At 39.7% G+C, this 12,683-nt stretch overlaps 1 protein-coding gene across 2 annotated transcripts; it reads right to left on the reverse strand.

Moving 5' to 3' along the window:
- Positions 1 to 853: 853 nt before the first annotated feature.
- LOC105930314 (interleukin-1 receptor type 2) lies at positions 854 to 11,644 on the reverse strand. Of its 2 annotated transcripts, XM_012868460.3 has the most exons (10): positions 11,250 to 11,644; positions 7,667 to 7,760; positions 6,546 to 6,804; positions 5,634 to 5,808; positions 5,389 to 5,542; positions 3,197 to 3,286; positions 3,028 to 3,087; positions 2,785 to 2,920; positions 1,727 to 1,872; positions 854 to 1,566 (listed from the first exon to the last, which is right to left on the reverse strand). In XM_012868460.3, exons 1-10 carry the CDS (start codon positions 11,463 to 11,465, stop codon positions 1,415 to 1,417), a joined length of 1,482 nt encoding a protein of 493 aa, XP_012723914.2. In that variant the 5' UTR covers positions 11,466 to 11,644; the 3' UTR covers positions 854 to 1,414. The 2 variants fall into 2 exon arrangements, with proteins under 2 accessions (XP_012723914.2, XP_035994857.1); XM_036138964.1 differs by lacking the exon at positions 11,250 to 11,644 and having other exon boundaries at positions 7,667 to 9,115.
- Positions 11,645 to 12,683: the final 1,039 nt, after the last annotated feature.

The following is a 12,683-nucleotide window of genomic DNA, read 5'->3' on the forward strand; positions in this document are numbered from 1 at the left end:
ATTTGGATATGCCAATAAGAACCCACAATTGACGTGAAAATTGTTTAACATGCAAAGGAAAAACATTTGACCGAAAATACAGGGATGTCATTAGGGAACCAAAGCAGAGAAGTCGTTTTCCCCTAAAGCCACAAGCAAACATGCTACATGCAGAGAGGAATTAACAAGTCCTATGATGAAAAGAGCGCTATTTGCTTGTGTTCTAGGGATGTGTGAGCTACAAAAGGCACAGAAAACCTGGTCAAATCTGAGGACAAGATGAATGCCTCAATTTATTGGATTTACTGTAGGAAAGTTTGCTCAGCAGCATCATTGGGCCACTTTGTACGGTTATCAAACATGCAATTAATGCAAATTAGCCCTAAATCTTCAGTTTGTTGGCCAAGAAGAACAAGCAGCTCTACCAACCGTCTGGCAAAATAAATTAGCTTATGCAGAACTACCATAGCAGACTTCAAGCAGTCACTGATGTTAAAGGTTTAGGTTAAAGGTCCAAATTACATTAATTTAATAGTTTCTGGGGTCAATTTGATTTAAAACCAGCAAGCCACCAACCAATCAAACATGAGAGAAAAATTATTGTATAGTCTTTTTTATATTCTCTGCAAAATGCCAAAAGAAAAAATTACAAACAAAAAACTACACACAAAATAATTTAACTTTTACAAGGATGTGTGAACACGTGAACACAACTGTAATAGGCTTATATGTACATAAGGACGGACCATTCACATAGAAGTCATTTGATTCACTGGGTTATTTTTTTAATGGATTTTATTCATCATCAGCACAAAGCACAAGAAAAAGTTGAGAAAATGTTGCAGGAATATTACGTTCAATAAAAAAATAGACACTCGGAATGTTCACTTTATTTCTGTCCTTGAAATGTTAAAACATAAAAATTCAGCAAGAGATGATATGTTTTCTGTAATATACAATGTCTCCCTGAGAACATTTGCTGTACTTTTGGGAGAAAAAAAAAACATGCCAATGTATCAGTCATATTTAATGTTTTTCTACAACAAATCTGCAGAAAAACACACGTGTGTAACATTCGGTAACTCTGTCACTGAGGTAGTCGCTTCATTTAATTTACCAAACAAAACTGAGTTGGACTGACGCGGGTTAATGTAAAGGGACTAATACCGCCTTAAATGACCTACGTGCAAAACCACAGCGAGCTGCGACCTCATTAGCAAACAAGCATTTCTCAGTGGTGCTGATGAAAGTGTTTTCATTGTAACATCTTCCTTCTTCCTCGCCAGTGGCCGGTGAATTCATGACAGAAGACCTGGTGTGTGTGAGCCGTGGGAACTCCAAATGCCATGTGAAGAGGGCCACATATAGCATGGTCGACACAAAGACTATTTAAAGGAGCGTTTCTGTTTGTTGGAGGGAGTGTTTGAAGCAAAAGCTAGACTGAAAAGGAGCTGCTCTGGCGGGCGAGAATGTAATCCGTTTTCTTTGTAGTCCTTGGCTTGAAGAGGACATAAACGAAAGCCGAGATAACCGCCAGGAAGATGGACACCATCACTACAGCCACAACCAGCCATGTAAAGGTAGTATCTGGGGGAAAAAAAGACAGAAAATTAAGGTTTTTCTTCTGTTAAAATAATGCAGTGGAGTCTGATACAGTTGGAAGCGTAATAAGCGATTTGGCTCCTCAACAACACTGTGCCCATGGGCAGGTTTGTGCCCGGTTTGGAGAATTAATGAGGCCGCTCACCTTCCAGTTGAAGCATTGTAACAACTTCCTGTCTCCCGCCTGCGTTCTGAGCGACGCACTTCATCTCCGTCCTCGCGTCTTCCTCCGTTATAATCGAGATAACAAGCCTCAGTTCAATCTGGCACCTTTCAGACTCCAGGGTTACCCTAAAAGCAGCGGGGCAAACACAGCCAAGCAAACCCATTTAATGCATAATATTAGATCCGATCACTCTTCACAGTGTGTTGTTTTTTTTGCCAAAAAGAGCTATACTGTTGTTTACGGATGGCCATTTTGAACTATACAACGAGTTGAAGAGAGTTCACTGAACCTCCCTCCATTGGATGAAATAAGAAACATTATGATTATCTTACATAAAATGTTCTTACATAACATTAATCTCAGTGGGTTGTGTGAATTTATTTCACACAAGCCAACAGGTGTTTTCTCTCAACATAACGTTATCCTTTACCTACTAGGTGGGTAGTAGTGCAAGTGAGTGCTGGCCATGTTCACACTGACCAAAGGACTACTCATACACACAGGCGGCAGTTTGTATGCTGTTGTTTTTTTTTTTGTCATCAGGATTCAATTGTCTGTGAGCAAAATTGTTATTAGACATTATGAGTTGTGTTAAATCTGTTGTGTTAGATCAAGCCAGAGCTGAGCCGGGTCATAGTTTATTCAGGACTGTCATAGGACCCTAATCATAATTGACGTATTTCTAACAAGGCAGTTATTTTGCAGTGTAAATATCCATCTATTTCAAATTTCCAGATTTTCAACCATGCTAACAGTTTAAAATCTTGCAGATAGGGTTCATGTTAGCATTTTCATCGTTTTTATCACCTTTCAAAATTCACTCTTTTAAAAACATACAGGTAATTTCTGAAATTTACAAGTTTAAATGTAGTTTTCTTCTGAATGCATTAAAGCAGTTTGCAAATTCTCCTTTTTCTCCTCTTAGAAGAGAGGGTCTAAAAAAATGTCAGTGCTTTTCTCTGAAGACTTCGCCAGCAGCTATTATAAGATTTGATTTTTGGTCTTTTTTACACTTTTGGGTTGTTTGTAACAGTTACCTTCTCCCTCCCTGCAGAGCCCGCATGTCAAGGTAGGACAACTCCACCGATTGGCCGTTCACCAGCCATGTGACCACAGTTGAGTCTGCCAGTTGACATTCAGTGAGCACATGACAGAACAGCTCCAGTCCTGAACCTACGCGGTGAAAACACAAGAACATCTGCATTGAAGTATTGGTTGAACCAATCTGAGCAGAAAACGGGAGACTTGATGGATCGAGAGAAGCGGTCATTACCACGCACCATGAGGGCTTTCAAATGTGGTTCCATTAATTGGCGAGACAATCATCGGTGGTTTCACTGCTGCAGTTAGGAGATGAAAGATAGACACACGGGTCAGTTATATCTAATTTGTTCCCTTCCCAAGGAAAGCCGGATCATTAAAGGATTGCGGAAACCAAACAATGCTCACCACTGGCAGTACTGAGAGTGCTGGTGCTGGATTGAGCTGGACCTGGTGTGGTGACATCAGGCACGGATGAAGTGAGTTCAGGGTCTGAACCTGGCAGACAAAGCATAGAGAAAAAGAAACTTAAATGACAGATGTTCTCCTCCCCCCCAACAGCAGTCAGTCCTGAAAACATCTGCAGTGCCATTCAAATACATTTTGTAGCATTCCAACCTTAAACATCAGCATCTTTTATAGCTATTTTATATGACAGAGCAACAGAAAAACTGCTATTTTCACACTGAGTTTAAATACACACCACTAGACTCTATTGACATAGTTGTGATTTGGAAGAAAAATGATAAATGTTTTTAACCTTGTTTTTTTTTCACAGAACATCTAAAAAGCCAAGTTTGCATTTCATTTGTATTCCCTGGATGGTCACACTGTAGACCCGCCCTATCCTGCAACTAACCAGCAACTACAGCTGCATGGGATGTGTTCCTATCAGCTTTGCACCATCTAGACACTGAGATTTTAAAAACAGCTCAGGTCAGGATGGATGGAAAATATCTATGAATTTATCTATGAATATCTATGAATATAAAATTTAAGGTCTTACTGCAGATTCTCAATTAGAGTTAGGGCTGGGCTTTGACTGGGCCATTCTGATAAATGAATGTAGCCCACTTTGATCTAGACCAAGGATTACCAAGTCCTGCCCTAAAGAGCTACATCCTGCAGCTTTTAGATGCTTCCCTTCTCCAACACTCCTGAATCGCCCTAATGTCTCCTTACCATGCCTTTAGAGAGATAAAGGATGTGCTGATAAGGGTCATTCAGGTGTGCTTTTGTAGGAATGCATCTAAACGTTGCATATCGGTAGCTGACGAGGTAAGGATTTGGGCACGTCTGATCTACACCGTTCCTTTGTAGCTCAGTCTGTATCTTTAGGGTTGTTTTCCTGCTGGAAGGTGAATCTCCACCTAAGTCTCAAGTCTTTTGCAGCGTCGAACAGAATTGTCACGTATTTAGCTCCATCCATCTTCCCATAAACTCTGAGCAGCTCCTCTGCCTCTCCTAACAAACAGCATCACTGCATGATGCCGCCACCGCCACCACGTTGCACTGTGGGTATGGTGTATTCAGGGGGTTTCCCACATGTTGGCTATGTTCCCTATCACGCACGTGGGAAACCGCAGTGGTGACTACTTCTGGTTTTCAACACTTTAATGCTGTTGTTACTCATCTGTAAAGGTCAGATTTGCGCGACTACTATCGCGCAAATCTGACCTGTAGCTTAGCCCTATCTTAACCCTAACCCTAACTTTTTCTTACCTTCATCTTAACCCTGACGCCATGTCAACATGATTCGGTTGACATGGCAGGTGGTAGTACAGGTAGTTGTAGCAGCAGCGGGTGGTGGTATAGTACCTGAACAATGCTTTGTGCGATACGATACCTAAGATGTGTGATATGGTCTTGTAACCTTAATGTTGTATTAAACCTTTCCACAACTTTAACCCTTGTGACCATGTTAATTTTGCCGACCAACATTCCCTAAAAAAAACACTGAGGCTTTCACAGGACAACTATTTTAATACTGAGTTTAAATACACACCATTAGACTCTGTTGACCAATGAGGTGAGTTTGGAAGGAAAGTTTGGACAGCTCTATGTGTAGGATATTAACTTGTTAAAAAAAACTGGCAATTTTTTTTTCCTACTTCGTTGTTGTTTGGCAGTTTATGTTGGTCTGATGGATCAATTTGACAAATATACATAGAGGTTTGTGGTTGTATTTTGACAAAATATAAAAAATTTTAGGGGTATAAAGAGTTCTGCAGAGCAATTTTCTGTCATCTTGTATCAACAAACGCTGTTGCTCTTTTTTTTTTGTAGCTTTGTAGACTTAGTGTAATGTGTCTACTCAGCCAGCAGAGGACAGGCCACCCTTATTCTCTATTTGCTGATCAGACCAAGGTGACGGAAATCTTCTTTTTAATAAATTAAGGTAAATTGACTGAGAACGAGATTTTATTCTTTGTTTTCATAATTACTGCTTGTTTAAATGAAAAATAAACGTAATACAGATTAGTTTATTTACCCTAATCATCCTTTCATTGAACAGCTCCCAAAGTATTACACAGAGCTGTAATCTGGCCTACATTCCTCAGGAAAAGGTTCATACATGAATGAAATTGCGCAACACCGACCTTTGACATGGAGCAGGAAAGACCGGCTGACTTTGTACTGCTGGTTGTTGATGAGCACTGTCAGCTGGCAGGTGTACACTCCTGCATGAGAGCGCTTTACCGCAGGGATCATCAGAGTAGCCCTGCCCGGGCGAAGAGGAGCGGGGCTGGAGTCCTGGTCAGAGAGGAAGGTGCCGTTATTTTTAAATAACGTTTCAAACTAAAAGAAAGGAAAAGAATGACGGCTGTAAGGTGCATTCCCTTACCTTGTACCACTCTATTGGTCTGTCTGTGTTGTTAAAGCAATCCAGGGAAGGGCAGATAAATTCCACTTTCTCTCCCACAAAGGCTGGCCATGGGTATGACAGCTTTTCAATGTCGACAGAAGAGGACTCATACACATGCAACGTGATGCTCCCAGTGACACAGTATGTTTCATTTCTGCACAGAGAAGCATAGAAAGAGGTCAGATCAACAAAGATGATGCTGCTAGTGGCAAAATCAGACCTCCGTTATATAAAACATATATATCAGCATTTAAAAAATTGGTCAACAAGGCAAATAGGTGTTTTATCATAATGGTTAAGTATATAAACATTGGGATGTTCCAATTCCTAGCTCTTGAGCGTTATAACAAAAAACACAGTTTTTCTATCTACTTAATCCAATGTCAAAAAAGATAGAAAAAAAATAATCATGACTTGAGCAAGTTTAAGCAAAATTACCTTTAGGAGAAGTTTTTACTTTTACCTGAGTAATATTACATTAAACTAACAATCGTTTTATTTAAGGTAAATTCGGGGCTACTCGAGCCACCAGGAGTTCTAATCAGACATTTACTGATTAGTATATATATATATATATATATATATATATATATATATATATATATATATATATATATATATATACACACAGACAGACAGACAGACAGATAGATAGATAGACAGAATAGACAGAATAGATAGATAGATAGATAGAAAGATATATAGATAGATAGAAAGATAGAAAGATAGATAGATAGATAGATAGATAGATAGATAGATAGATAGATAGATAGATAGATAGATAGATAGATAGATAGATAGATAGATAGATAGATAGATAGATAGCAAAGAATATTGATTAATCAATGACCAAAAATAAAACCAAGAAGAAGGACTACCATCAAACTGTACCTGTAAGTGCAGGTGTATTTCCCTGAATCTGAAGGCCGGGCGGGAAGGAACCACAACTCTCTACCCTGCTGCTGGACCCGGCCCTCGCTCCGATACGTCGTCTGATCTGTTCCGTTGCTCCTGCTGATGAGATACTCTGCTGGTGGTGGGGCGATTTTACGGACTTCAAGAACTCGCATGAACATCGGGAAGTGGAGGATTACAGCCTCGCCCTCCACTCTGAAAATCTCCACCTCTGGCGACACCTTGTAACAGCCATCTGCAGAAGAAGACAACACCCCAGAAGTCTAAGTACTGCTGCAGACAACATTTCTATGGCGTTATGTACAAATGCCTTCTTTTTAAAAGAATTACTAGTTATTCAGATTATGGGTTAGGATTTTCAAGACACTTTTTAGAGGATGTAAATGGGGAAAACTGAGGCAACAAAAGATATTAGCTTTAAAAGCAAATTCATATTGTTTAAATTCCAATCTTCATGCAGGGCAGTTAAGGACTCCAATGAGCCCTTTGAATGATCGTTACTGAAAAGTGTTTTATAAATAAACTTGCCCTGCCTTGGAAGTGGCCCCATAGTCGTTAAAGCCCCAAATCTTCAACCCTTTTTCTTCTAGGTTGACAACCTTACCCCATATACTAAGTCTAAGCAATAGACCACCCCGTTGTTACATTGAGCCAAGGCTGGATTGGTCTATATTTGCCCCAGGTTGACAAAAACAAATCAAATTGGGGTATTTACAACACAACCGTGTTGGCTGAATCTATGTAGTCCTTTTCTAGTCCTACTGACCGCTCAAAGCTTTACAGTAAAGCCACATTCACACAATCACACACTCATACACTGATACACAGATTCGTAGACAACTTGGGGTCAGGTGCCTTGCCCGGACGCACATCGATATGCAAGTGGGGGAAGCTATCCACTGAGCCAGAGTCACCTCATAGAGTGCAGTTTAACATAAGAACTCTAAAGGACTAAAGTAATACCTCAGAAATAATGAAAGCACATTTGGTTATACAACAACCCCCCCCCCCCCATAAAATTCATGGAGCGTTTTACATTTTTTCAGCAAAAATATGAATGACATCGTGCGAACAATATGGTAGAAAATAATATTCACCTTCCATAGGAAGACGGGGTAGCAGAGGACTCCCATGAACACCTGCGGCAATGACCAGGGCAAACATCCACGGCAAGCAGACCATGACGGCAGTCTGCGGGGACACAAAGACCTGAACTATAAGATCCACTGGCACAAGGCGTTGCACCCTCCTCTTCTGGTCCGACAGCGCTGGGTTTGGTCAGATGCTCTTTGTGGAAAGTATTAATGTTAAATCCGTAAGAGAAAGGCTAAAGCAAAAGAGAATATAAAAACTCTGGGTCAAGAATGATAGAGGAGAAAGATGTTATATTCGCCTCAGTTATCTCCCTGGGCCTACTGGGATTTGTTCCAACTGGGGTTATCCCACTTCTTTTATAGACCGTATAAACGGTGACATCACAGGGGTTGTTGATCTGCTGGCACTCCCACACTTCAACTTAACCACAGGGGTTTACCAACACCACCACCACATGATTAGTCATATTAATGTGTTTAGTGTCACTGTAACAAAGGTCTCCAAAATCAGGTAGTAATGATAAAACCAAGAAAAGATGTTGATTTTATGTCTGATTGAATAACTTAGGTTGTCTTTTATTATTAAAAAAAATTGTCAATAAAGATATCTCCATTGATTATTGAGATGGGTATAAATACGTTTCACGTGCCATCTTTCATTAAAATGTAAATTAACAGTAGTTTTTCAACATTTTAGAGACCCCTGTCTCATTTTCTATAAGAAACAAATTTCATAGTTGAATAATAATTGTAGCATAGCTGTAGAACTATGACATGTACTACCACTACTACTAATGTGATTTCAAATATTTTCTCAATCTTCACATGATCATGTGAAGTTGGGTTGCCCTGATCCAAACACGGGTATCAGCCAACGGTTAGTGATCTACTCGTAGTTGCCCTGTTGTTGTTTGTCAGTCATGACCCCAGCAAAGCCATGCAGCTGCACTCTGCACAGCTAGTTTTTAAAAAGCGCTGCTTATTTTCATGTTTTCGGCTTTCAAAACGGCAGCGGGCGATGCACGTTATTTTGATGATCTTGCTTTTTCTAATCTAATATGTCTTTCTCCCTTTAGAGAGAAGTTCACGGTGAAAGACAGACTCCTAATGGTGCTGCAGGTTTCCTCCTGCGTGTGTCATGTGACCAGCCCTGCCCAATGAGCTCAGTGGGAGACGGCTGCATTGAGAGCAGCTGAAACACCAGTCACTAACATTTTCAACACTTAAAGCAAACTGCTAAGTTTCTGAAACAGGAAAACAGCTTTTTCTCAAAGCTGACAAAACATTAGATAAGAAAGTAGAATACAGCGGCAACGTGTTTTGGGTGAGATGTCTCTTGGTAAACATGTTAAATGAGTGTTTTAGGGGTAGATCGTAGTAGTTAGCTGCGGCGTATTAAGGCTGACCTGCAGAAAATCCATTCAGGACAGAATATCAGTCAGGAAAAAACGACTGTGGGACCCCTTTGGTTACCTGACTCCGCCAGATAGATTTGCTCCGCATATCCATCTGGAAACCTTCCGTTGAAGTAATTTTGGGAAGGGGCGAAAATACTGGTTAGCTGATTGGCCTATGTTGGTGATAGACGGGCCAAATGAACCAATCAGATTCGTCGTCGCTCGTAACAGAGCGACGACGAAAACACAACCACAAACCAAGCTACTCTTGCTGCTGCAGGTAAAGGCTCGTTAGCTCAGCAGAGAAATACTCTGTAATTCCGATAAAACTTGCTCGATAGCCACGCTAACGCTAGTTTCATCGGCTGAAGCCGCCATGTTCTTTAGACTGAACTGACGCGCTTCCCGTTGCGTCACACCTCAACCCGCCTCAAAGCCAACGCTGATTGGACGTTCGTTTGGTGAACGGCTCCAAATTTTCTTCAACGGAGAGTATCCAGACTGATCTGCGAGTGAAACCTTGAAAGCTCGCGAGATCAGGATGGTCTCACGAGGCTACCCCTTTGGGTCCTGAATGCCGCTGTCGTTGACAAAAAGCAGTACGCAGTCACAATACTTATGTAGACCACACGCTGCTGAGGAAATATGACAAAGTCACATCACAGCACTCTGGAGACGCTAAATTTCTGCATGGATTTACTTTTGGTAAATCTGACATGGCATCAGATTGAGAATCTGCACCAGCGGATCTTAAATCTTAATTAATCTTAAATCTTAATTACCCAGATCTGCTTCTGGCACATGAAAAACCTAATTTGGACCTGTGAACACATCCATATCCTGCTATGTCTCCTATTCTTTATGTCACAGTATTCGTAGAAACTGTGACGCTTTGTCCTTTTTCTTCAGTTTTAGCAGGGTGTCCCTTTGCGGAGAGTTTTTTTTTTTTTTCACCACAAAGTCAAAGCGTAATTTTCATGGAAACCTGCTGATTTTCACTTCTGCTTTCCTGCTTGTGACTACAGCGGGCAGCAGACAGCCATCACCACCTTCTCCCACAGACCCTGCATCACGCTGGCAAACGTGATGCGCTTTTTCCTCAATGAAGCCCTGGTTTCGTCGTAAGAGGAGTCCATTCAGAAAATAGTGTTGTCACTGGTGTTGACCCATTCACATAGCTGTAGGAGTGCCAATGTTGTAATTGAATTAACACGTGACTCATGAGCTTCTGTGACATTTAAATTCTGGCATTAAATGGAAACTTTGCTGACAGATAGTATCTGTATAAGATGATAAAGATGACGCTAAGATTGCAGCTGAGGATCAAAGAACTTTGATTTAAATTCTAATTCATTGTTTTAATATTATATTTTAAGTTATTTATTTTAGTTTAATTATTATATAAATTGGCTTTGGGCATTTTCAAATGATTTATAATAGAAAGGAATTTTAGAAGTAAATTTAAATCTGTTCATACATGGATGAAGCATGCATAAACCTATTTACTGTGAATATTGGTTCAAGGCTTATTGGTTCAAGGCTTATTATTGGTTCAAGGCATATTATTATTATTATTATTATTATTATTATAAATATTTTGCCAGTTTTTAATGGATATTCGTATTTTGGAGTTTATCACTAACAAACTGGTACCATAAAAATCTAACATTCCTACCTATAACATACATTCACTGATCAAAACGTTAATGAACCAGATTTAGGAATTTTCAGATTTAGAAATACCTTTATTGTCCCAAAATGGGGAAATTCAAGCTTACCCTCTAGAATAAATAAGATGAATAAAAAGCTAATTCAAAGTTAAGCTGTGAAACAGAAAAGACTTATCAGAAAGTGGGGCAAAAATACTGCACAATTATTAATAGATAATACGGGATGTTCAGGTAAAAATGCAGCATTCTTAAACCACAGCAAAGCCAGAATAAGCATAGAATTTCAATAAAAATAAAAATGAGAAAATAATTAATAAGTTTAATAATTGGAAACTAGTTATTAAATATTCTCAGTTTAGATTCAAATCAATTTAGTGAACATTTTGTATTTAAATCATTTTAATTTACAGGCTTATTGTAGACTGAGAATATCTCCTTATAGTCTAGTTCTAAGTGCAGGGCAGATGAATGTGCACACACACACAGATACGATTAAAGAAACAATGAAGGAGTACTCACAGTCTTTAGGTGGTTCTGGAAGCGTACTGGTCCTGATGTGGTGTTGGCATGGACTTCTGTGTGAAGTGACCGGTGTCCTTTGGGCTCAAGGGGAACCTCAGCTCTCTTTTCAAGGTTCCCACCCCTCCTGAAGTGGAAATTTCTCATGTTTCCCAATGTAACGCAGTGTACTGCACAGCTCAACACTGATGTGTGCTGACTCCTCAACACACACATACACACACTTCATAGACAAAGTCATTTATTGTTAGAGAATATTTCTAGATTCCCTTCAGGTTAGTTGTGGGAAAATGCCGGGGTTGAGTCTCCAGACTGTTCAATGCTGTTGCTCTCTGGCAGGTGGTCCTCATGACGTTGATGGTGGACACCATTATTTGCTTTAGCACGAAAACACACTCATACATGTACACACGGAGGGGGTTCTCCCACTTGGCGATACAGAATTGTTGTCCCAAACCTAGACCCAAGTAAAAAAACCTAACCTGTCAAATGTTTTGGATGTATTGTTATTGATAATATTGAATTTAGACATACTCTGAATGGAGATCTCTGACAATTTGTCTGTTAAATTAAACCTTCTGTTAATTTCTGATGAAATTATTATTTCAGAAACGACATCATTGTGACCTCTAGACATTGATCCCAGGCTTGTGTTTATTCGTATTTGAAACCTGCGCCCACTGCGCAGTTCAAGCACCTTATGGAACTAAACTGATCTTAAAACAGCATTACTGAATTACTTTACTACTTGAAAAGACAAAAAAATAATATTTGGTTTCTGGCAAAAAAAAAAAAAAAAAAAAAAAAAAAAAGTAGTATGTCCAGCAATATGCCATGCTTCCAAAACATTTTTTTTTATTTCTAAGCTGGTTAAAATTTTTTAAATAGTCTTGAGAAATGGGCTTCTGAGTGGAATAGGTGAATGCAATGCTTGACCCATCCTATCCTAACCTGTCATTGACCAGATTTTGTTGCACAAGAGGCCTTTATTCACCAGAAGTCTGACAGGACGATGGACAGAAAGACAGAGAGAGAAAGAGAGAGAGAGAGAGAGAGAGAGAGAGAGAGAGAGAGAGAGAGAGAGAGAGAGAGAGAGAGAGAGAGAGAGAGAGAGAGAGAGAGAAGGGGAAAACACGCAGTAAATGGTTCAGAGTTTCGGATGAAAACTCTGAACAGTGGTGCAATGCTGTCTGCTCTCTTTCACACACGGACCGTGTGATGTCACACCTGTCCCTAACATAAGTGATAAATTATCAAGCATGAAACATAAAAGGCTGCTTAAGAAGACTGTAAAGTTACAACAAATGAATGGATTAAACTATCTAACGTGTGACGGGAAATCCACACATTGCCCTCTCAAATATTAGGTTGGAATCTTTTTTAATTTATTTTAAAATGGCTTTCCAGGAAAAAAAAGTGGAAAAACATGTCATG

The sequence above is a fragment of the Fundulus heteroclitus genome, chromosome 7 (assembly GCF_011125445.2).
Source record: "Fundulus heteroclitus isolate FHET01 chromosome 7, MU-UCD_Fhet_4.1, whole genome shotgun sequence".
Lineage (NCBI taxonomy): Eukaryota > Metazoa > Chordata > Actinopteri > Cyprinodontiformes > Fundulidae > Fundulus > Fundulus heteroclitus.

Excerpts from the sequence above, each read along its gene's own strand:
- LOC105930314 (XM_012868460.3), bottom strand. The coding sequence starts at position 11,465 with ATGTGTGTGTTGAGGAGTCAGCACACATCAGTGTTGAGCTGTGCAGTA. Across the intron at positions 6,805-7,666 it reads ACCCCGTCTTCCTATGGAAG|ATGGCTGTTACAAGGTGTCG; the intron begins GTGAATATTATT and ends CTTCTTCTGCAG. Across the intron at positions 3,287-5,388 it reads TTTCCTGCTCCATGTCAAAG|GTTCAGACCCTGAACTCACT; the intron begins GTCGGTGTTGCG and ends TTTGTCTGCCAG.